Here is a 27,556-nt window from a genome sequence, read left to right on the forward strand (position 1 = left end):
CGGGGGCGGGCGCGGGCGCAGCCGGCTCCCCCTGCCGGCGCCGGGAGGTGGCTCCGGCCGCGCGCAGGCGCCGTGGGCGCCATTTCCCTCCCCGGCTGGCCCCGGCGGAGAGGAACCAGACCAGAAATAGGCTACAGGCCGGAAAAGAGGAGAAAACGGAAGCAAACCCAGTAGAGTTGCAATAGCACTTGCAAGGGAGTTGCTGGTATAGGGCTCCTCCCTTTCAACTTTTCAACAATAAAACCTACCTTAACAATTGGAGAAGTAACAGTGAATTCATCATAAGCTAAGTTCCCCATGCAAGATCCTTAACTGAACCTCATAGTTGCTATATACCAGCAAATATCTTGCTTGGGATGTGGCTGTACCATAGCTTCAAATGTGCCTAAAGTCAGCCTAACCTTGCAGACTGAAGGTTACCAACATCTCCGAGCAAGTTACATAGCTTTCCTTCTCCTTTGTCCTTCCTTGCATCCTTTCCGCTACCTCAGCCTTTCCTCAAGGCAACACCACGCTTGATTCTGCCTGCAGCCACATGGTCAGTAGCTTGAGCTAGAAGTACAGTCATGTATCCAATCTCCTGGTCATCCCTGCTTACTGTGCTTTGGCTTGCCCTGCAAAGCAGTCTCAGAGCTCATTAACTGGATTCCTTTCAAATAAAGATGAAACAGAAGTTTCAGTCTGAGAAAGCAGCTAATACACACCCCAGCCACTAAAGAGTATTCAGTCCAACAGCACAGACAAAAGCTAGTCTGGAGCAGAATTCAAAACTACATGTTGAGTCTTCAGCACTGCCTCATGTCCTCTGTAGACATACTGTACTGGAATCTTCTGCCTGTTGATGTAGACAAAGCCACAGAAGCAGGTTACTAGCACAGCAGCACTTATTAGTCTGAGCTCTGCTCCGTGCTTACAGATTAACAGCAGTTGTTAAAATATTGGCTGTGCTCATGAAGTAAATGGCAAATTCTCTACCACTCCTGCTGTTTAAACACTGTTCTTTTGACAGATGTTGACATTTGGCTCAGCCGTTATATCAGTGACATGGACAACTACATGTCAGTTGAGCAAGGTTAGGCAGGACAGCTTGGTCTACCCTAATCTGTGGTTTAGAAGAGATGCTTTAAGTCAATTCTTCAACTGAAGCCAAGCCTAAGTGAAATAACGGCTATGATGCGAAACTCCAGTGTTTAGTGTTGACTGAAGATACATTAAGAAAATATTGCTCTACACCCTTCTAATTTCAGCTGCAGGTAGTAAGTTTTCAGGAAACAAAAAGCTTATTTCAGAGTACTTCATCTTTCTGGATGGCTAGTAGTATCTGTAAACACAGTATGAAAATATAATCATGGAAGCAGGTTTCATGAGAACAATCAACTAATTTCTACACTATGTTTTTGCTTCTAACAGATTAATTTGCTCTTTTTTATGTATATACAGTGTGCTTAAGATGTAAGCATTGCTAGACTGTTACTGTTTCTCTGTGCTTACATCTTTGGTAGTAGCAAAGGGAGGTAACAGTCAACTGAAACAGAGTTCAGCCACTCCCTGCTCCTTAGTCAAGGTCCTTCATTTTCCCTCACAATTCTTTTAGATACACACTGACTAGATTTCATTCTTTGGCTGAAGAGTAAGACTGTGGTCAAGATTCTGATGACAGTGAAGATGCACTCTTGAACCTTCAGTGGAAGGATGGCTCCCTAACAAACTGTCTCTCAAGTGTACTGTAGCAATAGCAATCTTATCAACTGCCTTCTCAGGCTGGACATATGGTGCTTTCTTTTTTCTTTCCTGTAAGAAAATAAGGGGGATGATCTGGATAAGACCAGTATTACTATGGCTCACAACTTACTTTGTTTCTTCCATTGCTATCTGGATGGTAGAAAGACTTTAAGATAGGCTTAGCTTAGATAATGTCATTGGGAGATTACTGCCCGCAACTCACCCTCCTTTCTCTGAACCCTCATGCTGCATCACTGAGTGCTTATTTATGGTATTATGTTGCTAAAACAGCAGCTCAAGCATACACAGGATGAAATTCCACCTTGTGTCAGTTCCTCCCCTTTGATCTACTCAAGTCGCATGTTATTTCTAAAACTTCAACCAAGAGTGATGGACTGTAAAGCAATAGCTAAAGTCATGGCATACATTGTGTACAAGTCAACATTTCTTCCACATTCTTGGCATTTGCCTCTGAAACCATGTACAATATGATTAAAACCAGGATGCAAGTGTATGGACAAACAGTCTTGCTTCAGTATATAGTCACATCTCGGTAGCTTCAGTGTTAACCACTGGACTAGACTAGACAGCTGCTTAAATACATACACAACACAACTGGATTTTTTCCATCCCCTCCTCCACACATTTCACAGTCAGGGCATTATGTGCAGTAGAAGCAAGGAAGCTGAGCTATGGCTGTCATTTGCTGAGATACTGCAAAAATGCATTGCTGACATAAGTACATGCAACGCTGTTTACCAGAACAGGAGCTGCATGCACTCAGCACTGCTGAAATTCAGGCTATTTAGCTACTATGGGCTATGTGCCCAATTTTGCCTTAAAAACTGTTCTCAACATCCAAAATCAAAGTCTAGTAAGGACACTGAGTGGTTAGGTAGCTCACCACCTATTAAAATAGTGAGTAAAGAAAATGAGTGGAGGCATGGGAGGAGACCAAGGGGCTGTGCAATTGCAGTTTAAGCACTGTATTGATTCCAAACTGTACTGCAATCTGCTGATCACTGCTGGCACAGATTGTTACCTTGCTAGTCCTGAACATCTCCGTATAGCATACCGGGTTTCATTTCATTTACAGAGTTCCTTAAAAAAGACAAGTTACACAGTGGAATTCCAATCACTGTAGTCTGGTATGGGAAGGCAACATACCCAGAATAAATCTGGTGCTGCAACTTTTCCAGAGATTCAATCCATACTGTCATATCTTACTCAAAATAAATTCTGTTGTTTTGTCAGCAATAGCAAGTGGTTTTAGTTAAGCACAAGTGCACATTCAAGTAAACACCCTGTGAAAAGAATATTCAGCAGGCTGTGAAATAATGATCAGCTCTGCAGTTCCCATTGGAGCATGAAAACCACTTTAAACATCCTTTAGTTTCCATAGAACAGCAGTTGTCTCTGCTATGCAGGCTACAGCTATAACCAGCAACCTGGAAAATGCAAGGTTCTCATGCAGCACCTGATCCAGAAATATCCAGACAGGAAAATAAAATCTCATTTAGTAAAAAAAAAAAACTGGAAAACAAACAAGAACTTCCAAAGTTTCCAAAATACTATGGCAATTTTATGATACATGAAAAATGTTCAGATTAAACCAATTGCTAATATTATTTATAATTTTTTTTTTAATTTACAAACTGCATTTTCACTTGTTGCAATTTCTTCTTATTATCTGTGAACATAAATATGAAATAATTATGTAGTAGGAGTTTAAGGCATTTGGCTGCATCGGTGCTTGAAAGACTTACTGAATACATAGGAGTTCCACAGTCACTTCGTCACATTTGCTTCCTCTATGTGATTCTTACTGGCTTCCATAACACACACTCTTCAAACAAGCTGGGAAGTTACTAGTCACTCTAGACTCTGTTTAAATGAATACCTGTACTCAAATAACTGAATTGGGTAAAATTAAAAGAATAAAGTTATAATCAATACCTTATGCTAAGGGAAATCTCTCAAACAGCAATGCTTTCACAGGTTGTGTAAATTTAGAAAGAAAGTAGGAGAGACAGCTATAATGACCAAATAAAGCAGGAGTTATTTGTGCTGTAACGTGTATGGAAAGCAAGAAACGGAAAGAAATTTTCTTCAGCTTGTCCTCTGCCACATGACAGGCTTTGACTATTCTTGCCCTTGGAAAGAACAGCTGCATTAGAAGCCCTTTAAGACGGGAACTGTTCAAGAATGGATGAGATGGATTTATGCCAAAGCATTCTCTAATTATGCAGACCATTATGCATCACCAGCACATCCTTCCACGTGGGCAAAAATACAGTGACTTCAGTTATACATGGAACAGATTGTTCAGCTGGTCTTCAGTAATAACATTATCTACCTGATAATCAAAGTAAAAAAAAAATTAAAAATATCCAATTTCTGGGCAACATAGCATCAAGAATCACAAGGAATAATGATATGTACTGCATGGGAATGGGTATAGGTGCAGTAGCAAGATCAGGCTGTCTTTTTATCCCAAATGAAGCTACAGATAGAGCTACATCCTGGGCTTAGGCTCAGTCACTTTATAGTATGTAATCTACATTACTTTCACATACATCTTTTGTCTTAGCAGTTTCTTCAGACAGCTGTCCTCAATTCTGCAGAATATTGATTTATGTTTATCTTCAACCACTTACTAAAAGCACTGCATGTATTTCTAACCAAGCCTTTGGGTTTTCTGTAAGGGCTTGTGTTGTGGCAAGATTTTCCTATTCAATCATTGGAATGCACAGGTTGCTCCTTATAATGGATGCCCTGTGTTTTCCATCACCTTGAAGATTACAGCAGGAGCATGGCCTGCTGTAAGCCACAACAGATTCTGTACACATCCAAATCCCGTAGGCTTTAATATGAACCTTGTGTCTCAATGCTTGTGGTAAGTTTAAGATAGCAGAAGCTTCCTTTACAGCAGTTCTGTTACACAGGAGAACTGTATCCCCAGAGAACATAAGCTAATTTGATGCTTAAAAAGTAAACTAGAGAAGGCAGTTAGCATTACTGATAAATCTCAAGTCTACATGAGAAAGTCAGATGGATAACCTGCTAAGCCTTTCCCATCCCTCTTATGAACCACAAGAAGTAAAGCAGAATGTGCAAGCCATATGCTCTCTAAATTAAGATCACAGAACTTTGCATGCATGAGACAGGCTGGGAGATCTTTGCTCTGTAGACACTCTTAAAGCTTCTTAACTTATTTATGAAAAGAAAAGAAACAACTTGTGCATTTACATAACATACCTGCATGTTTTCAAGTAAGGCCTAGGGGCAAATGCTTTCATTTCAGCCAGCACATAAAGCAAGCTTATTCCTTTGTGGTTATATTGCCCAAGGCTGATTTTGTAAAATGGAGCTCCTTGAATTTTAAAGAACAGATTATGGTAGAAATATTTTTAAAGGCCTATTTAAAATGAAATATAAAGGGAAACTAGGTATGAGCAGCCTTGTTCTATGTAGCAGATTTTAAGCTGTAACTTGAGGCCATAAAGCAAAGATAAAAATTAGGTACTGCTATGAATCAGCCAACTCCATTATACTGCTTTATAACTGGAGGTTAAAATCCCCTAGCAGACCTGGCAAATTATGTATTGCTACCTCAAGAATCAGAGCAGGGGAATCATGCCTAACCAGTCTGGTTTTGAACACACCATGAAATATTCTGGATTCTTGTAGGCAAACCACATTTGATCTTTGGGAATACCTGAAGACAACATACAGCAGTACAGAAACAAAACTGTAACTTAAAATCTTCCGTGCTCCAGGAAATACTTTGACAGGCCACACTTGTTTATCTACAATATTCACTTTCACATTTACTTACACTCTTTTGATATTCCTTCCCGTTTTCACTTCTCAGAGATCTTCTATTCAGTGGTCCTTTCCCTTTCATTTTATTGCAAATGTTCTTTCAAAAATGCAGTAACTGATAAAAATCTCTCCACTGTTCTCTTTTCCCAGTGCTTTTTGAACCTAATTAGGAGTCTCATACGAAGAAGGATTCTAACAGGAAGTGAAAAATTGTTGCATAACTGACAAATATGAGCTTTACAGTAAATGGCCACACTTCAGTTACAGGTCTGCCACGGAAGTTTAACTCTCATAAATTAGTAGGCCAGTTCAAAAGTAAATCCCTCAATCATAAAATCCTGAAGACAGAAAAAATCCAATTCACACTTGAAGTTGTGTGAAGACAGGAGAAAAAAATCCACTACTGAGCATTGAAAATAACTTTCAAAATTGTTTTAATGTATGTTATAATTTCTAGTCTTTTGCATTTCAGATTAGGTCACTAAACTTAGAGAAATTTACCTCAGCTACACTAAAGACTATTTAGTGATTTGACTGCATCCTGTTCATAAATGAAGAGTTGCATAAATGACAGGTTTCTTACCCTGTATACTAGTGTTAACTCCCCCAATATCTTGTGTATCGAGAATGAAGTACAGTTGAATCCTTACCAAATACATGAGTCCAGTGACTTCAATTGATTTGTCCCACGACTATGAGCTATAACTTTGTTTAAAAAGCCAGTTGTGTTATTTCATTCTGCAAGCCTGCAAATAAAATTTGGATTTTAGTGGATAAGTTTTAGGAAGCCTCATGCTTACTCCTTGATTATATCTAGTGCTGTATCACCATCATAGTAGGGATTGACTTTATGCTGCCGTGCACTCTCAGAAAACATGACTATAGAGCACACAGCAGCAAGAGAGAAAAGGCTAAAAGTATTTTGGTCTGCATAATTTTTTTTTTGTACAGTGCCTGGTTTAGCTTCAGTTACATATAGTAAGTCAGAAGTATTATCTTATTTCCAAACCAAAGGGGGAGCACTTCATAGGAATAACAGTAATCAGGAATACCTGGATCTAGAGAAGACAAAAAGGTTAACAGTATCAACAATGAAAAAAAAAAAAAAAAAAAACCAACTTACTTAATATTGACCAAACAGGCAACATATCTAACACAGAATTTAAAGCTGGATTCTAGGCCTTAGCTGTTTCCACTTTTTCTCATTTTTCTTATAGTAAATCCATGATGTCTGCACTTGTTTTGTATGACAGTCTTCTGTTAGAAGAATCTGCTTCTGTATATAGCACAGGAGCCAGTTCAGTATTAACTCCTAGAACAGCAAACACCATTCTTCAATGGCATCTCCTGACATTTGGTACACCTTGCAATCTCTAACTCTTATGGGAAGTTAGAATGGGAATAAGCATCTAGCTAAGATTGAGGGAACCTGGCATAAGATTTTTGTTTAATTTCAAGATTCTATTCCAACAGAACTTCTGCCATAGTTTTCCTCCTCATCAGCTTCCCTATATGACTTTGTGAAATTTGGGCCAATAAATTGCATGATACCAGTCAGACATGGTGAGAGGACAACTGCAATTTCCAGTCTATGATCAGAGACCAACACTGGATTGAGTATCATATGCTATGTTTAGGTGGATGAGAGAGGATACCGTAAAAAAAGTTATAAGGAAAAGCACTAAACCCAGTTACAGCTGTACTTACAAGACCGGGAACTTGCAGCTGCGTTTCTTAACATGAAAGGAAATTGGTCTGTTTATCGAATTCAAAATGCAAGCTTACTGACAGCAATAGAGAGGACAGTCAGAAGCTGTTAGAAGAGACAGATGCTACTGTCCACTGTCCTTCAAGCAGGCATGCTACGTTTTCTTTAGTGAATATATGCAGTTTGTTTTTGCCTCAGGAAAAAGGAGTAAGGAGTTTGCATTTATTCTCTGGAAAATATTAACCCTAAATAAAATCTGAACTTACCCTTCTAGCAGGCTACTAGAGCTCTATAAATAAAAGAAAACATTGGAAGATTTTAGGAGGTGCTGAAACATTTGTTTTGAAGTTTTATTACAAAAATATATTTGCAAACATACAAAATTTTGGATGAAAAATGCTCATTCTTAAACATTTATGAAATAACTTAATAACTGCAAACATACATAGGTGCTATAAAATCCATACCATACCAAAAACGTTAATGATGCAGTATCTACACTTACTGACTTACAATTATTATAATCCCCAGTTTCCAGAAATCTTTCCTGAAGCCCCTCTTCCCCATGGTCTTCATATTGAAAGAACATGCAAATGGGTACAACTGGTGCATCCACAAGTGATAAAACTCAGAAATTACTAAAAGCACATAATGTACAGAAAAAAACCTAACTAACCATATGCCCGTACACTGAATAGATAAAAATAAATACACCACCTAATTAGAGATACTGCAATTTTTCCAACTTGAAGTGAAAGGAAGGAAGATACTGCATCTTAACATTTTCATAACGCTGCCAGACAAAACTGAGGTGATATTTATTGCACACATTCCTCCTGTTAAGATATGCTGTACAAAGCAACCCAAATACCTGGCAAAAAGGTGGCTGATTTGTTTAGAATACTTTTAAAATCAAGAAGTCCCAAGTTAAAGTTTGTTTTCAAAAATATTTCAGAAATTATATCAGTGACTACACATGGCATAATGGATTTCAGAAATATACCAAAATGAAGCAATTAGAAACGCAAACAAAAAACTAGATACATCCAGCAGCGAGTATTTAAGTATTACATTGAGTATTTATACACAGAATTAAACATTTTATATAAAATCAAGATTAATCACTTAAATTTTTTTTATTTAATAATTTTGCAAATTTTGTTTAATTTGGAAAGATATACCGTTTCTAAGTTAATAGCTGTTAGGCACCTTTCATATAAACTTTGCATTGTTAAATAATAGCAGATAAAGTCTAATTATAAAACTGATAATTTTATTTTCCTGAACAATTCAGCAGCTCTAAGTTTTAAAACTATCTTTGATTAAGTTTGAGTTTGTTTGTTTATTTTGGTGTGGGTTTTTTTTTTTAATAAGGTGACTTAATGCTAGCCACAAACCACATGCTTAGATAATACAATTAATGTGGGAAGTTTAGACTAAACTAATAAACTTTTAATTCTCAGAACTAATAGGTAAAATCCCATTAAGACAGTAGTTTTACAAAAAAGAAAAGTCACCTGAAAATGGTCACAATCATTTCCTGTGATGACCCATGGTAACTTGCTACACACTAGTTATCCCTACATGCGGATAACACAAGTCAGACACTTGGACAAGCTAGTAATGTTCGATTTATAGAAAAAGTTAAAATAATCAGGAAAAAAAGTTGTTAAATAGTACAGCCCACATTTTAAAAAACTAAACTCAAGTTTTACACTATAGTCAAGCTTGTGTTTTACAATGCAACTTTTCATTAAAGATGTTTATCTGTTAAACCCACTACCGTGGCACTTGTCATAAAGCACAAACTGTAACTGTGTTGTGTTGGATGACACCTACTTGGTTGCAGTGTCTGCTGGCTACACCTAGAGAGGTTAGAACAGACATATGCAGGTGTCCAAGATGAACAGGTTTGCTTGTTGTAAAAATGCCTGCCTAGTAACTATGATTTAAACTCAGTTTATCTTCCAATACATTTTGAAAGTTTGGGGGGTTGGGGGGGGTGGGGTTGAGGGGTGGCAGCTGAGGTCAGGGAGTAAACCAATAATGTATTGCTACTAGTACACTACAAAACCAGAGTAAAGTAAGGATCTGGCAACTGCTTGTGGGGGTTCCTGGACAGCTGGAAACAAGTTAAGGATATTAAAAGCAGAGTCAAACTCTCCTAACAGCACTGCTACTCTGAACAGTATTACTTTTGTGAACAGTATATTACTGAAAAACTCAAAATACAACTCCTTCCTATCATTTCCATAGATCTTTGGGTGTGACTGTATTTAGCAAATAGGACAAATATGCACTATCAGCTTCCAATATGTCTATTACTCAAAACTTTTATCAAGTCTTCCTTTGAAGAAACTGGAAGCTGTCCATAAAAAGTGAGAAGTTACGGACTTCATCTTTGCCAAGTCCAAATAAAAAGCAACTCTCTATTTGGTTTAGGCTATCAACTTTTGTTCAGAGAAACTGCTCATTGGTTTGTCCCTTTTAATTAAAATTTTTCTAAAAACCCAACAAATTAATTTAGACCTTATATCTAATTTGAGTGTCATTGTTTATGCACAGACACAGTATTATAACTCTAAAATGTATGTAGGAAGCTCCTATCTTCCTTAACAAGGCTGAGTTTATATTGCTGAATTCAAATGCTACCATTAAAGCCAATATATTTCTTGATGAATGTGCATGACATTACAATCTTTCCCTGAATTTTGCACATTTTTCTAACAAAATACTATATATTTTACCTGGAAACACTGAACTCAAAGGCTGAGAAAAGCTTTTCAGTAGGCAGGTAGTGCTAAACAAAATATATTTTCCACTAAAAAGCTACCAAAAAAACCTAAAATAGATCAAATACATAAAAATGTAAATATTTGTTCTATCTAAAACATACCAATTTGTGAACAAGTCACAATTAAAGCTCAATTACTAGTTTCCAATGAAATGACCATGCACCTTGACTATGTCAACATTTACTAATCCTTAGGATATATATACATACATATAGGTTGTAAGGAGCCAAGCAATTTTTTTTTCTTTATAATTGAAGAGTGCTTGAGGGAAAAGAAAGAAGCAGTGCATCATAACTCACTACAGATTACCTTTTAACTCAATAAACCAAACCTCTTCTACTGGAAAAGCATTCTTTAAAATTACTATTGCTGGAAAAAGCTGGGTCCTGAAGTCTTGATTAATTACCTTTGCATGCCTTTAAGAAATAAATACAAGTCATGGGTAAACCAACACAGCAGCATAAGAAACTATAATTAGAAATTTCCTGTTTTTAAATGGCAAAGTATCCAGTTAAATTCTTACATTAGTGAATAGTGAATTACTAAATAACATAAGAAGCAATAACATTTTAATTAGATAAAACTTCAGACTATGAAGTGTGCACTAACAATCTGAGGAGAGGGCAACAGAAGAAAAACAGGTATTTGTTCCCCATCTACATATTTTTCAACACTGCAGCTCTAATGCAACTGAGGAATGAAAGCCAACTATGACATGGTCCATCCTTAAGCTAAAAGGAAAACAAAGTATTTCAATTATATCAAACACCACTGACCAGGAAGAGAGTCCTCCAGTGGTCATCTCCTAACTGTAAGTTTAAAACAAGAGAACTTCAACATGCAACAGAACTACTCTGTTGCTTAAAAAAAAAAAAAGATACAATCACTGAGGATTTTGCATATTTAAAGTTTTGCCTTTCTAGAGAAGATGGCCTTACTCACTTTGATACCTGTTTAATGTCAGTGATGCAGAATCAAATAAGATTAACAGACTATTTAAAAGATGAATTTATGTGCATTAGCTAGAGACTGTCAATGTATTGAGCAAGTCATATTTTTAAACCTTTTGTTAAAGATTTAGCTGCAACAGCCTGGCTTCCAGATCCATTCCTTCCCCACACCTGCAAACTTAATCACAAAGGTATTTTGCTCTCCTTTTCCTCAGTTCTTCAAACTGGAACTAGGTTCCCACAACTGAATTTTGTTCTGGTGTGGTGTAGTGTACTGTACTATATATTTGCTGGCTGAAATAGCATTGAGTCTATAATGCTTGAACAGTGAATACAGCTAGGAATGAAAGCCAGAGCAAACATTTGCACATCCACCTAATACTAATGAGAGCTCAAATGCAACTTAAGTCCCCTCCCCAATAAAAACAAAGGTTTGCTGGTGATGATCACAGTGAAAACCTAGATCACTTCTGAGAACATTACTTTCATAAGTATTTAAGGAATAGTCTTTCCTAACAGGTTCAAATTCAAGACATTGAAAACTACATATTCTTTTACAAAAATATTAGTTTTATAGATGAGGCATAATTGTTTCTAAAATGGAGATATTTTAAGTAGATTTCACATCGATTATAGCTTAATGTTGTCTGTATTCTTGGTTAGGACTTGCAAGTAGACTTCATGAATAGTGCTGAGAAAATGGGAATCATTCTGCAGAAAAAAAAAACAAAACTCCACATTAGAAACATTAGTAAAAAGATGCAAAAGATAAATTTAATGCCATTTAAGTTATGCATAAGGATTCCTTACAGTACTAGCTATCTGAGAGTTAAGAGAAGGGACCTAGCTGCATACTTGTACAAAAGGTAATGCTTTTTGGACAACAAAGAGACTTTGAACCGTGAAGCTGGTAAGACAGCTAAAGAGATCCCTAAGCACATTGGATGCTCAAACAAAACAGAGGTCACTAGGTCAGCCTTGGCCACATAACTTCACTTCTTTCCAGAGTCCAAACCTTAATCTTAGACAAGGGGAATTCCATTATGTGTAAAGGATCCCAAATAAAGTCTGCATGAGTGTCAGAAATATTATTTGTCTGTCAGACCAGCCTGAAAGGGATTGCAGTGTGTTATACAAGAATTCTTGTGTCAAAGCATTACTGGGAAGTGAATTCGCTTAATCTATAGACAATATTTAGAGATATTTCCTGGGTCTAATTCCTTCAAATGACAAGTTTACAAAACTGGTATCTAATCAGCTAGCTTGAAGATGTTATATTCTTTTTACAGGATCTGCATAGCAAGTTTGGTATCCTGCTTGGAGTGCTGCACAAGTACCGCCATGCTGCAGGGTTTGCCTATTTTGGGTTTCATTCAGCTATGTCTCTGTATAAAGAGAAAACAAGAGACAAATATTCCAATTGGCTCTCTAAAGTCACCACAATTATATTCATTAGACTACTGGGTGCGCTATGTCTTTAATCAGAGTAAAACTTCTGGCAGTTGAACTCAGTTGCAAGACTTACAAGTAAGCTAATTCAAGTCTTTCAAGAGGGAAAAAAAAAAAAAAACCATACACACCAATACACAAAAAGGTTATGAAAAAAGGAACAACATAGACAAATCAGGCAACCTAGCTAATGACAGGATCTGGCAGTGGCCCTTTTTGGTCCTCACAACTTTATCACCGGGAAGATATTGTTTGTTATTTTTAGAGTTGCATTTTGGGTATAAGCTCTACTAACATCAGCATGGAAAAGGCAAGAGAATCCTGAGTTAACAAAGGACAGTTTGTCATTCATGGCAACTCACCATGACATAAGAGGTCAAAATGATCTCACTGCATGGCTACTCCCAGTATCACAGATTTAAAGCAAGTGAAAATTTAGTCCTTAGAAACAACAGAACTAGAACTTAACAATATCCATTTCCAAGACGCATGCTTCAGAGTTAAAGATCAGGAACACTTCTAGGGAACTGGAAACAGAAAAGCTTCCCTTGGAAAAGCAGGAACGCTTACAAAGACAACAAACCAACGTCCCCATCCCAGGGCTTTGACTAGTGCAACTTTTTCCTCACTTATCCACATATTCATATGGATGTGAAAGGACACATCCAATGTACATCTCTGTCCTTCCAAGTCCTCCATCTTGCATCCAAAAGGAGCAAGCTGTGCCATACTATGTGTACAGTGTGGAGTAATCTACCCCTTACAACAGAAAGTAACAACTTTTGTAATGTTTTAGGGCAAAAGGAGTTAATACGGGTACAGAATTTCTCAGTACTGGCTACTGTACTTAGAACCCCATCCCTCAGAAATTGAGCTCTGTAAAGACAGGACCTTTATTAGATGTATCAGTGCTTCTTGAAGCTGAGTCCTACTGAGAACAGTAGGAGGTACAGTCTGAATTTCTGTTGTTCCAAGTGTTAAAGGCGAAGAAGAATTGGCTTTACTCTCCACTTCAGTAGCTTTTGTAGCTAATTGCTGAAAAACACTAGGAGACAAGAGGATTGAAGGCGTTACTGTAGTTGTGGCTGTAACAAACTGTGGAGGTGCAACCTGTAAAAAAAGGGAAGATTAATAAGCACCATGTCCAGTAAGAATGAATGCTGTTATAAAGGCTGGGGAGGTAAGCATTAAAAAAAATAAAATAAATTGTAGCCACTATTATTCAGTCAGATATTACAGAATTGCTGCTCTTAATGAAGAAATGTCTACCTATGAAGCTTAATATCAACATTTTAAAATTCTCATTTTAATTCTCATTTTAAAAGCTGAAGAAGATAACAGTCTTCAATATTCTTCTATGTTGATTCCTTCCTCCTCATATAGTTGCTACCTTCCAGAATTTTTGAAATATAACACAGAATAAAAGATAAGCTTTTCACCTAGGTAATCAAATTCACCTAGCTGTGTGGCAAATTGTTATTTTCCTTAGGACTTTACAGAAAGGCTACTCCTGCTTCCTGCCCCACCCGCTTCTATGGTCTCCAACAAATACACTTATAATTTGAAGTAAAGGATTTCAAAGATACTTAAAATAATGGATGAACTGTGATTAAAGCACTGGAGTACATTGAAATATTCTCATTCTAGATACATTTTGCCTTGGAGGGTCCGGGGGGGGGGGGGGGGGAAGGATGGAAATATTTTGAGGACCATCTTCCCACCTCATTCTTCCACAGGTCTGTGTTCATTTCATCACAGAAATCCACACACTGCCTTTACCCCTTTTCCTTTTAAACATAAATTGGAAATGTAAAGGAGTATTACAGTTGCATGAAGTGGACATGGATAAATATCAGCTTTGAGCAACTCTGACATCTCCTGATAACTGCAATTATTATTCAGTATGATAATCTACATCTTAGTCACACTTCCAGAATGACCAACATGGTGAAAAGAAAAAAAAAGAAAAAAAACAAGCCGATCGCACTTAAAAGAAAAGAAAACTAAATGTGATATGTAAAGATGTTTGATACATGAGCAGAGAGAGTTCCCCTTGGACAACTAAAAATCTTCAGAAGAAAAAACTGCAAAGCCATCTAAAGTGAATGCATCAACAACAGCAGAACTAGCAAATTGATCTTGTTACAGTCAAAACTGTAAAGTCTTACAGTGTGGGACTTCAGCTGAAGACAACGTGTTTAAACCAACAAATGCAGTTGGCACACAACATGCATGTTACTTAAAATTCCAAAATCCATGTAAAATGCTTTTATTTAGATAATTATTCACTAACTGTGTTATGAAGACTGTATAGCTTGTCTTATAGCAGGCCAGCAGCTAAACCAGCATTTTACTTTAAGCAGGACCATTTTTACTGCCCTCAATCAGATCCGGACATGCTATTTGTGTAGTACAAGTTGGACAAGAATGAGACAATTTAACAGATTTGAAAAAGGAGAGAGTGGGTAAAAGAAAAAGTAGAATTAAATTACAGGTGGTATCCTGAAAAGAATATATAACAGAAAGGTAATTAAAACCAATTCTTGAAGACTTGGCTATTACCAGTTATTTTTTAAACTACAACCTAAAGTTTTATATTGACATTACTCTAAAACTGTTATTCAAAGGCAGTTCTAAATGTTAAATCTGTATTTAGATCACTGAAACTTGCTATTAGAAAGCTTTGCAGTAGTAAATGCTTGTTATTCTTTTCTTCCTCTATCTTTTTTTTTTTCCCCTCGGTATCTTTTTCAATAAAATACAAGGTATCTCAGGAAAACTGAAAGAGACAGCAAGGCAAGATTCCATTTTATGCCTCTGGGGTGCTTAAGGTTGGGTTAAGTCTAGTAGACCCTACTGCAATATTACAATGTTAGTCCTGCTTGCTTAGAAGATTAAATAAAAAAGTTCAAATGACGCAAACTCAAAGCAAAATTGCAGATCCAAAAATGTATTCTTATTTTTGAGTGAGCACCAACAGTAAGAGGCACTGAACAACAAAGTGTACTCATTCATAGCAGTCTACAGAAAATCTTCCTTGCTTCAGTACAGCTTGTTTCCGATTCATAACAACACTTTAAATATGGTCAGTGGGCAATGGCTATTTGAGATACCAACTGGTTACCACAGTTTTACTCTTGTCCTTTTTTAGTTTTATTTTTTTCTTAAAGAAACCCAAAAAACAATTAGCAGAAGTATTTATTCACTTACTTGACTTGCTTTAGACAAAGTCTTCGGCTGTGGAAATACTTCTGCTTCCTTGTTTTGTTGTACAGTCTAAGTTAAAAAGAAAGCATAATTTACAAGTTAGCATGCACAGCTCAATTTCCAGTGGTGGTTCTCTGGTTTTGTGAAAGCACAAAAATGCAAGTCTCAAAAGACTTCAAATGTAATTTGGCTGTAAAGCCATAACAAAACACTTTTGAAGAAAGACTACTACAGTTATAAATAAATAAATAAAAATAATAATAAAAAAATCTGAACATTAAAACACTGAAACTGGGAACAAAACAAGTGCTACAAAGTGAAGAGTTGTAAGCAGTTTGGTAAATTGCCAGGAAGGTTAAATGCTGTATTTTTTAAATGAGTTTGATCTAGAAGCCTCCACAAAAATTAAATGTGTTTTCTGCTAGAATTTCAAAAGTATTTTATACCTTTACAAACAGCATACAGATATTTCTTGAGTGAGATTTCAAGACTATAATATAGGAAAATTCAAGTACTATAAAATACTAGAAAACACAAGAAAAGGCATGTAGGTAAGGTACTTCATTAAATTCCTGTAGCATTCTTTGAAAGGCTTGTTATAGCCATTTGGATTACCTCTTGGCAACACAGAACAGGAAAAAACCCTACCCAATAGACAGTACTTAGCTTACTTGAACTGCAATGAAAAGTCCTCAAGGAATTGATAGTTCTTAATGACAAAAATAAAATTAGCTTTATGAAGTGGTAACAAGCACAAGATCAAATTCTTCAAGTCTAATTACACAAGAGTTAAGAAGTCTTTCGCTAGTTTTCGAGTATATTTGGACTATGGAGAATTTTGTCTAGTGAAAATATGTACACATAGGGGACATGGCAGAAGGAAAAAAGGATGTAAGACTGGCACGTAAAGAGCTAACTCCTAAGGCTATCAGGCAGACATTGAATAAATGCAATCAAGGGCAGTTATGGATAAACCCAGTCAGCTTTTCTAAATGCTCAAAGGTGTCAGAATCTTCAGTTAAATATGTATCAAGGTTTAGTAGTACACAAAAGAAAAAATACTGCTCAGAATGTACAGTTCTTCAATCCTAGATCCAGATAGCTGCTCAATGCTGCACTTAGTTCTCCTACTCCCTCTGCAAAATAAATCAGTCTAAACATCTCAAAAAGCGATCGCTAGTAAAATAATCCTAGTACATCACAGTCACAGCCTTCTTGAAAATATTGAACAACAGTAGTAGATTATAGATAAGTTAATCAGAAAGACAGCACAATGAAAACACACCATAAGATGGGGATAACTCCTCTGAGAACAAAAAAATCAACACTTGAAAAATACAGGATATTCTGAAAAAATGCTGAGGACAAGTTACAGGCTGAAGAGTTGAGCTGTTGATGAGAACCGTTATGAGTAAGTCATCACCGTGTCCATAGCAAAGAATAGCACCTGACCCAGACAGGGCTACCAAAGTTCTTCCTAAAACCCAGTGGCAAGCACTGGGTAATAATAAACATTAGCAAATTCATGCAGATGTAGCTGTAAATAGCTTTGTTTGGTGCTTTTTATCCTTGCCTTATCACTGTACCCAAGATGCAATAAGACACAATCAAACACTGGTTTAGTCTGCATTAATGTAAATTTAAAAAAAAAAAAAAGCAACAAAATGAAGAGAAGTCTTTGGATAACCTCACAGGTGGCCACTACAGAAAGTTACTGCTCTTGGAGAAAAAAGAAATCAAATAACCCAAACTGATTAATGTCTTCACTACTGAGGTAGCCAATTCTACAGCAAAGCAACGCTAATTGATAGAAAGTTTATAGCACAAAGCCACACACATTAGATTTATAGAATAGCAGTGACATTTCCACCTAGTCTCTCAAAACAAATTTACTGCTTTGGTTTACATTATTAAGGCATAGATGATAGATTCTCCTCCAAGAAATCAAAAGTTTAAGAGGTCCTCTGTAAGTGATACTAGGATAAAACAAGGTTGTTAATGCAACAAAATAAATCAGCTAGTGATCCATTTTACTAAGTAACTAACAATATCTCAATGTAGCCCACAGGTATCCCCAGCAGAAGTGCGTCAAAATTGGAGTACAAAACATCCAAAGCAAAAAAACCCCAAAAAACAGGAAACAGGAAATTGTTCATTTTATACCTTCAAAGAAGGCAGAGGCTAGACTTTCACAGCATCAACCCTCAGAACACTCAGTAGTCTGTAACTGATGATCTGAGAAGGGCCAGAAAGTTATTAGCAGTGTTTTTCTAACACAAGGACAGATTCATTCTTTAGGACTTATTCATCCCCTAACAGCACCAGCTTGAAAATCCTCCTCCTCTACAGAGAGGTCTGTCACTGACAGCAGATGCTAATGATATAAAACTAATAGAACTGGATTTCCAAGTTAGCGATTCAATCCATACCACACAACGGAAGCCCTTAATTATTTTCAAAACACTAATATATAACAGCACATTTTCCAAGGGAAAATACATGCAGTCTAAAAACAGTCTACAGCTTCATAGATATAAAAACCCACAGAATACCTGAAGGGGAGAGAGAATCTTGCTGTTCAGGGTTGATGGCTTACTGTGAGATTCTTTGAAGCTTTCTGGTGTTGCAAGTTGGCCAACCGAGGCAGAGATGTTTGGTGTTAAGGAAGTCTTAGTGACAGACTGCTGTTGCATTTGGTCATGCTGTGGGGTCAACCTGAGTTTCTGGAGAAGATCAACGCTTGTATGGGATGTAGTTGACACAGTTCCTGTATTTGCTGATGTCAAGGGTGCTATAAGCTGGCTTTGGCCAGCCATTAGATTTTGTGGAGCGTGGTTCACTTCAGATGGCGGCTGATTCACTACTGGGGATATCTGCTTGGCAGCTTGCTGCATAACTTGCATTATACTGTTTTGCTTTAGGCCAGGAAGCATCTGAGCAGGGGCAGCTTCCACTGTTGAGGCTGAATTAAGAATAGGGCTTAAGCGAACTGAATAGCTTGAAACATTTTTTACATCAGGCTGGGAAACTGAAACTGGAGGTATTCGCATAGGTGTTAAACATTCCTGCTGATTCAAAGGATTGGCACTGGATTTAATGCTTGGACTTTCAGATTTCCCTAGTGATTGTTGCATTACTGTTGACTGATCAAAGGAAAAAGGCAAGAGCAAACTGTGCTGCTCTCTGGCAGAGGTGTCAGTCTGCAACTTTTCCATTCTGTCTGGATTGGGATACGGCGCTGCAGGCTGTTCCTTTGGTACAGAGGTTCCAAACAATTCCTCCAAAGTCAGATGCTTCTGCCTTGACTGAAAAGGCTAGAAAGAAGAGAAAAAGGAAGTTTTCAGTTTAGAAATACACACACCACTGTGCATCTCACACAGTCTATTACAATTTCAAGAAAACTATGAAAGGCAACTAGGTCAAATGCATTTAAAATACAGTTTGGATATCAAGTGTGCACTTTTAACAGCAATTTTGAAATAAGTTTCATTTACTAGGAACATCCTGTCTAGGTAAGGTTTTTCTTTACAGCCTTCTATGGACAGACTGTATGCTAGTAGTAAAGAAGGAAGGCTATGGATTCTGTTCTTAAGATGGCACCTGCCTTCATTGTTCAGACCTAACTACACGAGGTACTTCAGGGGGGCAGGAGAGAAGGAACATACATGTTGAGCAACACTGACATAGAATTTATAGAGTTGGAAAAAGTTAAATGGCCTAAAAGATGGGAAAGGAAAGAGAAACTTGAAGATACACAACTGGTCTAGCAATACATGCCTAGACAGTTGTTCTCACTCTTTTCAGCAATAGATGTTACAATAGGTAGAAGAATCTGTATAAACCTAAACATATGTGTATGTATCTCTCCTTCAAAAGTGTGTATGTGTATATGTACACACAGATACATCTACCAGTCCTTTAGTCTCTCTCAGAAATATACATCTAGCCTACCTCATTGACATTGTTAGAAAAATCTGATTTTATGGGTATCATCATCTTAATATTTTTCTGAAAACCTTTAGAAATGTGTTTCACTGAAGAGAAAAGAAACAGCTATTAACACTCAATCTCATTTTTTTTTTTTTCAGGCTGCACAGGACCAGAAGTTATGTAAAACAGCTGGACTAAAATACAACATTCTGTTCAGAAGACTGAATGGCCTGCAGCACAATTCCAGTGTATTCTGATGGTATGTCTAAACAAAGATGCTATTTTACAATGACAACTACTGTACCATGACATTGCTATGCTAGCTCTAATTTTACTAGCACAGATAACAGCGGTGAAAGTATGGCAGGACAGGTAGCATGCCAAGTAGCCTAACAAAAAAAAAAACAACCTTGAGCTTGAAATCATACTGACTTCTCCCCAGGTTACTAATCTTTACTGCCATTGTTGTTGTTATTCATTTTTAGCTGTCTTAAAGTCAGGCACACTTTCATTTTGCAGCTGAGACATTCTATAGTTTATAAACCTTGTTAATTTTGTTAGGAATTCTTCCTAGAAAGCTGTTACTTTTCTCTGCTGACCTTACTGTTCTGGAGACCTGTCCTTCAACTGTAGAGATTCCATTAAGAAAAAAATCACTATTCTATCTCATTTCAAAATCAGCTTTTCACTTCCTTATGATAAATTGACTAGCTTTCCTTTATTAATACATCACAATATTAAAAAATAAACAGAAATCTCTACCATGTTCTCATCCAAGTCAGACTAGCCCCTTACACAGATACAGTCTCAAACATGAAGTTAATTTCCAGCCTGAAGTATAAAACACATCTTTTGCCTGTCTTATCTCTGGCTGAGGTGTATTTTGAGTGCACCATCAACTCTGTGTGCTATGAAGACCCTTATCAACAAAGGCTGCAAAAAGGCAACATGATCACTCTACTCGGTAAGAACAGAGCGCTGCTCAGAAGTTTTGTCCAGAAATCATTTCAGATATGGTTTTAAACTCAATTTAGATTAGACAGAAGGCAGAAGTTTTTCACAATGAAGGTGGTGAAACACTGAAATGGGTTCCCTGGAGAGGTGGTGGATGCCCCATCCTTGGAAACATTCAAAGCCAGGGTGGATGGGGCTCTGAGCAACCTGATCTGGTTGGAGGGGAGTTGGACTAGATGGCCTTTAGGGGTGCCTTCCAACTCAAACTAGTCTATGATTCTGTTCCATGATTCTATATTGAAACATGAATTAGCAGTCAGAGCTGGCACTTCAAAGTTTAATTTCAGTGTTCTGGTTCAGTTTTGCTGATTGCTGGTACAAAAGCATTTCATGATACCACTGATTTTCATTTTGAAAGGCCAAGATAAAAAACTTGAACTTCAGAATATCACAGAGAAGACATTTATTTTTATTCCCAAATCTCTGATATCTTTAGCATGAATGAAGTTAGTCAATCAACATAAAAATGTATGGGGGTTTAAGAATTTTACCATAATTGTATGTATGCTATTTTTAAATTTCATTAGTCACCTGTTTCAATTACATGAAAAATGTGGTTTTATAGTTCAAATGGAATGTTTTGTCAGTAATCTTCCAGTTGTCCGTGCTATTAAAAGTGTGACTAAGAACAAACACATCTGTCATATATTTGAACCCGGTTAACTAGCTTTACAGAATTATTATCATTTACGTTACCCAATTAATTTTTTCCAATATCTCTACAGCTTTTATCTTAACTAGCTCAACGGAATTAAAAATATGCCATTACACCTGATCTATAAATCTGCTGTCTCCCTTGAATTACTTCAGGGCAATCTGTTAGAATCTTAGCTTTCCAGTTTTTCCTTTGCTAGTTATTTTATTTCTGTTCTGCAATTCCATGCACTGTCAGGTAGGGCACTTCAGGTGATTATGTAAAGTCTACAGGAAGTGACCCGAAAGAAAATTACCTTTAAAATCAAAGCCTTAGGAAACCCCGCTGCCAGGTCTCAAGACCAGACATGCAGCAAGCAGAGCCGGCTGCCAGGGGTCAGTCTGTCACCTATGCTAATCCAAAAGCAGAGGCTCAGGGGGCAGAGGGGGCTGTGATGGCCAATAACCCCAGCAAAACTCCCCACCTCCATTTTAATTAATTAACTGTTACTACCCTTTCCCCTATAACAGAGTCCCTCAGTGTGGTATTTTCTGAGGAAAACCACTACTGACCTTTCTGTGCCCACTGGGTGGCAGTGTAAGAAGGCTCAAGTTACTTAAGTGTCACAGGGAATTTAGTTATTGCAGTTTTGTTTTGGTTTTTTTTTTAATTTATCTCTAAAAAGTCTTGTATGAAGCTACGGCTTCCTTGTGCAGAAATGCTTACTGAAAAATGGAAACAAGTACTGAAATATTGCTACCTATTCCTCCATCACTCCAGTGATGATACTGAAGTATTTTGTAACAAGTTTCCTGTGGTTCAAAGATAATATTTACAGGAAGCAGAGGTTATTTTCACTAGCATTTTTACTGTGGTCTAAACTTTAATGACAAGAGTAACACCAAGCTTTAGAATTTGTAGATATTTGGATACATGCTGATTCAATATGTTGTATCAAACACTTACCCAAAATAGACCTTAACACTAGTATTATCACAGTTTGAGCAACATCTCTCCCTAACAGCACTGAAAATTTTTTTTACAATATTTCCCTTCTTGCAGAGGAAGGTATATACTTTCAATAAGATCTTAAGACAGGAAAAACACCCCGAACAACACTCCCTACCACCACCAAAATGCCACTGAAGCAAACCAACACAAAACTACACAAACTTTTTCCATAGTCTAAGTATGAAGGAATCAGCCAAGCTGACTGACGTCATTACCAAACAGTTATACAAGCAGAGGCTCAATGCAAGCTACGGAAGCATGGGAGAAGGTAGGCAACGACATTTTCAGTTCTGCCAAAGAGAATTTGCTGCTGCCATGAAGCGTAATCTATTGCTTGCCCAGCAATTCACTGCCAATTTAAGTTACCAGGACTGTAGCTGTAGCTCTGAACGCAGCATAGATAAACCTTAACAGGGCTTGATTTCCTGTGTGAAAGACTGCAACAACATGCACAGCTAACTGATGCCAAATTCAGTCCAATAATGTGACAGAGGTAGTATTTTCCTGCTTCTTGGCTCTGCAAGTCATCCTGCACAAGTCTTCATGTTACCACAAACTGACTTCTTCCAGAATCCAAGTTAGCCCATTTAAAAATACTTGGATATCCACAGTAGTGTGGACATAGCCTCATATTTTTAAAAGCTAAGTCAAAAGACAGAATTTAGGATCTTAAATCTTCAAATCCATTACCTTATTTAAAGTAAAAATACATTCAGCAGAAAACACTTCAGGCATTCTAAGAAAAAATATTTTGATACCAAACCAAAATACTAAATGAAAAAAAAGCACCTTATTTAGGGTTGGATGAAACATACCTGCTCTTGCACTTGCAATGAAGTTTTTTGTTCTGAAGGCTCTGTGCTTTCTGTCTTTGAAGGATTTGCATTTTGTTGCATTACAGAGCTTGATAAGTCATTGATCTGATTCTGGGAGGGAAGGGGAAAAAAAAAGTAACATAAGCATATGAGTTTTTTAAGTCTACATTTACCAACTACATTTACCTACTACATTTACCTACAATCCTGCTTACATGAGACTTGGACTGAAACAGAGACTACGTACAGAGTATTGATTTTAGTAAGATATGGTGGAATTCACAAATTTCAGGAAATAAAAATCATACCAAGACATCCACCATCTGGTATGTAATCATAAAGGTCTTACTCTTTATTATTAAAAAAATGCCAATTAGCTTCATATTTTTTCACAAAAAAATATTTTTTTTTTTTAAAGCAGGCTTTTCACATCCTTTACCTGCATTAGCTGATAAGAAGGAATTTTGCTATACTTCATTAAATCAAGAACCCAAACTAGAAACAACTTAGAAAAATCCTGTCAGAAATAATTCTAAGCAGCTGGAAAGAGAGCTTGTCACCGACTTATTTCCACCAGATTTAATTAACCATGTCCATGTATTTTCAGAAGGTGTTAATTTGGTTGCCTGTGAATATGGCAAAAACAGACAAGAGAGCTGCATTATAATAGAGAGTATGTTTACAGATCAAGTTGATTTTCATCTTTAATAAATATATACATAGACAAATATAGACATTGTATTATAGTTTTAGTCACCACTGAAAAAAATGTAAACTGTAGAACAGCCTGGCTTTCAATAGATAAACTACACCTTATGCATATGACATAGCTGAACATTAGCACAACACATGATGATTGCTCTGGTCACTTACCCACAGCAGCAAAGTACGGGTTAAACTTTTAAGCAATCAGTTAAAAAAACAAAACAAAACAACAAAAAAAAAAAAAATCTGAGCTTTACTATTCTTTTGTCTTCAATTTCTAATTAAAAGCAAGAAATACAAAGTCAATACTATATATTGCAATTTAGGGACAGAAGCAAGAAGCAGTTCTTCCATCTTTCTGACTTTTAGCCATTAACTTGGAGGTCAAAACTCTGTGCCTGAAATGCTGGAGGCCTTAAGCTTGCAAAATCAGACAAAGCATAGTTATATTTTCACTAGAGAATGAGCTGCAGTATGGTTCCATGCTCCTACATGAAACACACACAAAAACACCACACTATAAAAAGCATCCATTCACTTCATTTAAAAAAAAAAAAAAAAAAGTAAGTCTCAGAATTCATTCATTTTCACATATGGACTTGATGTAGCAAGTACTTCAAGGATTAAGCTGATTTGGAATCCTAGATTAAATCACTCAGACCTTCATAAATCTCTCTTTCACTCTCTCTGCCCCCTTCTCATGCTGACACTCTGCCAATCTCATGTGGGCTGCACACAAGGATTACTGTATGATCCATCTGGAATGTACCAGGCAGATAAGTACTTTCTGCTCCTAAATACAAATTCATGCGTAACTACTGAGTGCCATAAAATAAATGTTTGTTTGTTTGTTTTTAAATTAAGACAGGAAGGGTCTCTCAACCAACTTCAAAACACGTTACCTAATCATGTTAACACTGACATACCTTGTCTACAAGGAGTTCCAAAATTAATGTGCCAGAGGTTTGCTGCTAAAGCTGAAGTGGTCAAAAGAACATCCTCCAAAGAAGTTTGCTTAAACGTGACTAACATTGCTCAGTTCTGTTTATCTGGCAACCTCTACATAACTACAATCATAGCAGACTATGGGATTATGTTCAACAGATTAAGTTTACAGTTCACATACACGCAAAGGAAATTAAATAATTATTCTAGTTTCACTACTGTTCTAAAAGCATAAAGAAAAACACACATCAAGGACAAATCAAGATCAAGACAAAAACCTCAATTATACAGTAGCCCTACTGTAGTCCACGCCCCGCGTATTTCCCTATTCTATTACAGGCAGCACAGATATCGACTATACCCCCAAAACCTACACAGCACTGCCTGTTTAGCAGTATTTTACTTGTCTACTGAGCTTTATCCATGATGCTTAGGAACTTTGTTTCTAGCAAAAGCTTTTCAGTACTCTTACATGAAAAAAGATCAGAAAATTAGGAGAGGAGAAGCTGGAATATCCTGAGTAATTTTTAATGGCCATCTGTTGGAAACATGTATTATCCAATACCGCAAGGACAAGGAGGGAGAAGGGCTTCATCACACCCTAGGAAGGCACTACCAAAACAGTGCGTTCTTGCAGTGTCTGGGTTTTGGTTTTGTTTGTTTATGTTTCTTCCCCAAAAGCCTTCAACTTCTTCAAATCTGTCCCAATTGATACAAAGATGAGTTGTTCAGGTTTTAATGCTTCCTTCTGTGCTCTCACAAAAGCTGCTACTTCCACAATGCTGGCCCTCAAAAGACACCTCCCCAAACAGCACTGATGCTCAGAAAATCAGAAGCAATTCATTTATTCCCCCCCCAATCTGTATTTAAAGCATTTAAAAAAACCACATTACTCACATTCAGAAACAAGTTATCTGGCCTGGGTCAAATATATTGTATGGTTTGTCACATTCACTTGCCCTCAATCTATGTCAGAAAGTAGACACGTTGGCTCATACAAGGCTTAATCACAGAATTGTTTAGGTTGGAAGGGACCTTCAAAGGCCATCCAGTCCAACCCCCCTGCAAGGAGCAGGGACATCTCCAACCAAATCAGGTTGCTAAGGGCCCCATCCAGCCTGGCCTTGAACGTTTCCAGGGATGGGCATCCACCACCTCTCTGGGCAACCTGTGCCAGTGTTCTACCATCCTCACTGTAAAAATTTTTTTTTTCCCTAATGTCCAGTCTGAATCTACCTCCCTCTATTTTACAACCATTACCCCTCATCCTATTGCAACAGGCCCTGTTGAAGAGTTTCTCCTCATCTTTTTTATAAGCCACCTTTAGGTACTGGAAGACTGCTATAAGGTCTCCTCAGAGCCTTTTCTTCTCCAGGCTGAAGGGCCCCAACTCTCTCAGCCTGTCCTCATATGAGAGAGGTGCTCCAGCCCTCTGATCATCTTTATGACCTCCTCTGGACCTGCTCCAACAGGTCCATGTCCTTCTTAAGCTGTGGGCTCCAGAGCTGGACACAGTACTGTAGCTGGGGGTCTCACGAGAGGGGAGCAGAGGGGCAGAATCACCTCCCTCAACTTGCTGGCCATGCTTCTTTTGATACAGCCCAGGATGCGGTTGGCTTTCTAGGCTGCAAGTGCACACTGCTGGCTCATGTTGAGCTTCTTGTCCTCCAGCACTCCCAAGTCCTTCTCCTCAGGGCTGCTCTCAATTTACTACCCAGCCTGTATTCATGCTTGGGATTGCCATGACCCATGTGTAGGACCTTGCAGTTGGCCTGGCTGAACTTCATGAGGTTCACATGAACCCACCTCTCCCACCTGTCAAGGTCCCTCTGGATGGCATCCCTTCCCGCCAGGGTGTCAACTGCAGCACATAGCTTGGTGTCATCAGTAAACTTGCTGACAGTGCACTCTACCTCACTGTCCACGTTGCAGAGAAAGATGTCAAACAGCACCAGTGCTAATACCAGCCCCTGAGAAACGCCACTCGTCACTGATCTCCACTTGGACATCAAGCCATTGATCCACATGTTCATTCTTTTCTTCCATTCTTTTTCATCCCACACTGTACTGTAACAATCTAGAATCCTACAAAGACTCAAATCCCAAGTACTCAAAGGAACTCTGCTGCACGAGCAACTTCTGAAAGGAATCACGCAACATACTAACGTGCTAACTCTTCTCCCACCAGTACAGCCACAAAACCCATACCAAGGCTCTGCAAGGTTATACTCACACATTGCTTCACTATTGCACATTCTTCTATTATTATATTTGCAGAGAAGTGTGTTCAGAATCTTTGTGTCCTTTTTTGGATCTCCCACATATTTCCTCTATATTCATCCTGCATGTATGAATTTGGTCCTCAGGACTATATAAAGTAATCTTTTCCCAAGAGATCCTTCATTATGTGAACTTGTGAATTTAGCACTGGCAGAAGATAGCAGACTCATCCTTCTGAAACCAATTAATTTGTTAAAAGTAGACAGGGCAGAAGTAATAAGTGGGGGAACAGGAGAATAGTATTGTTATACGTAGTCTACAGCTATTGAAAGTATGCTTCAGAGTCCACAAATGTACTGAATGATTAAATCTCTAACCTCTAATACCACAAAGACTTCAAGACTAGAAAGAGAGAGATGCTGTTGGGTACAATTTTTATTTGCTATTCCCAGAGACAAAATTTTCTCAGAGCAAGAGAAATCATTGTGAAATGGGTCTATCTAGCTACATTTTGAGTTGGATCACATGATCAGTATTCAACCCACCTTGCCTGAAATCAGAGACTGTTTCCTAGTATAGCGTACTTTAGGGAGGGAACAAGACATCAGTCTGAAAACAAGGCTACT

The 27,556-nt window shown here is 37.6% G+C and overlaps 1 protein-coding gene across 2 annotated transcripts in view; it reads right to left on the reverse strand.

Annotated features, from left to right (window-relative positions):
* Positions 1–7,577: 7,577 nt before the first annotated feature.
* Positions 7,578–27,556, reverse strand: part of DCP1A (decapping mRNA 1A) — a 42,028-nt gene continuing 22,049 nt past the window's right edge. For both annotated transcript variants that reach the window (XM_086755503.1, XM_086755502.1), the window contains 5 exons: positions 23,061–23,171; positions 18,209–18,970; positions 15,660–15,725; positions 13,341–13,559; positions 7,578–11,711 (listed from right to left, as the gene is read on the reverse strand). In XM_086755503.1, the coding sequence (XP_086611629.1) occupies positions 11,631–11,711; positions 13,341–13,559; positions 15,660–15,725; positions 18,209–18,970; positions 23,061–23,171 (1,239 nt within the window). In that variant the 3' untranslated portion in view covers positions 7,578–11,630. The remainder of the gene's footprint in view (positions 11,712–13,340; positions 13,560–15,659; positions 15,726–18,208; positions 18,971–23,060; positions 23,172–27,556) is intronic.

This window comes from Chlamydotis macqueenii, chromosome 10 (genome assembly GCF_036417535.1).
Source record: "Chlamydotis macqueenii isolate bChlMac1 chromosome 10, bChlMac1.mat, whole genome shotgun sequence".
Lineage (NCBI taxonomy): Eukaryota > Metazoa > Chordata > Aves > Otidiformes > Otididae > Chlamydotis > Chlamydotis macqueenii.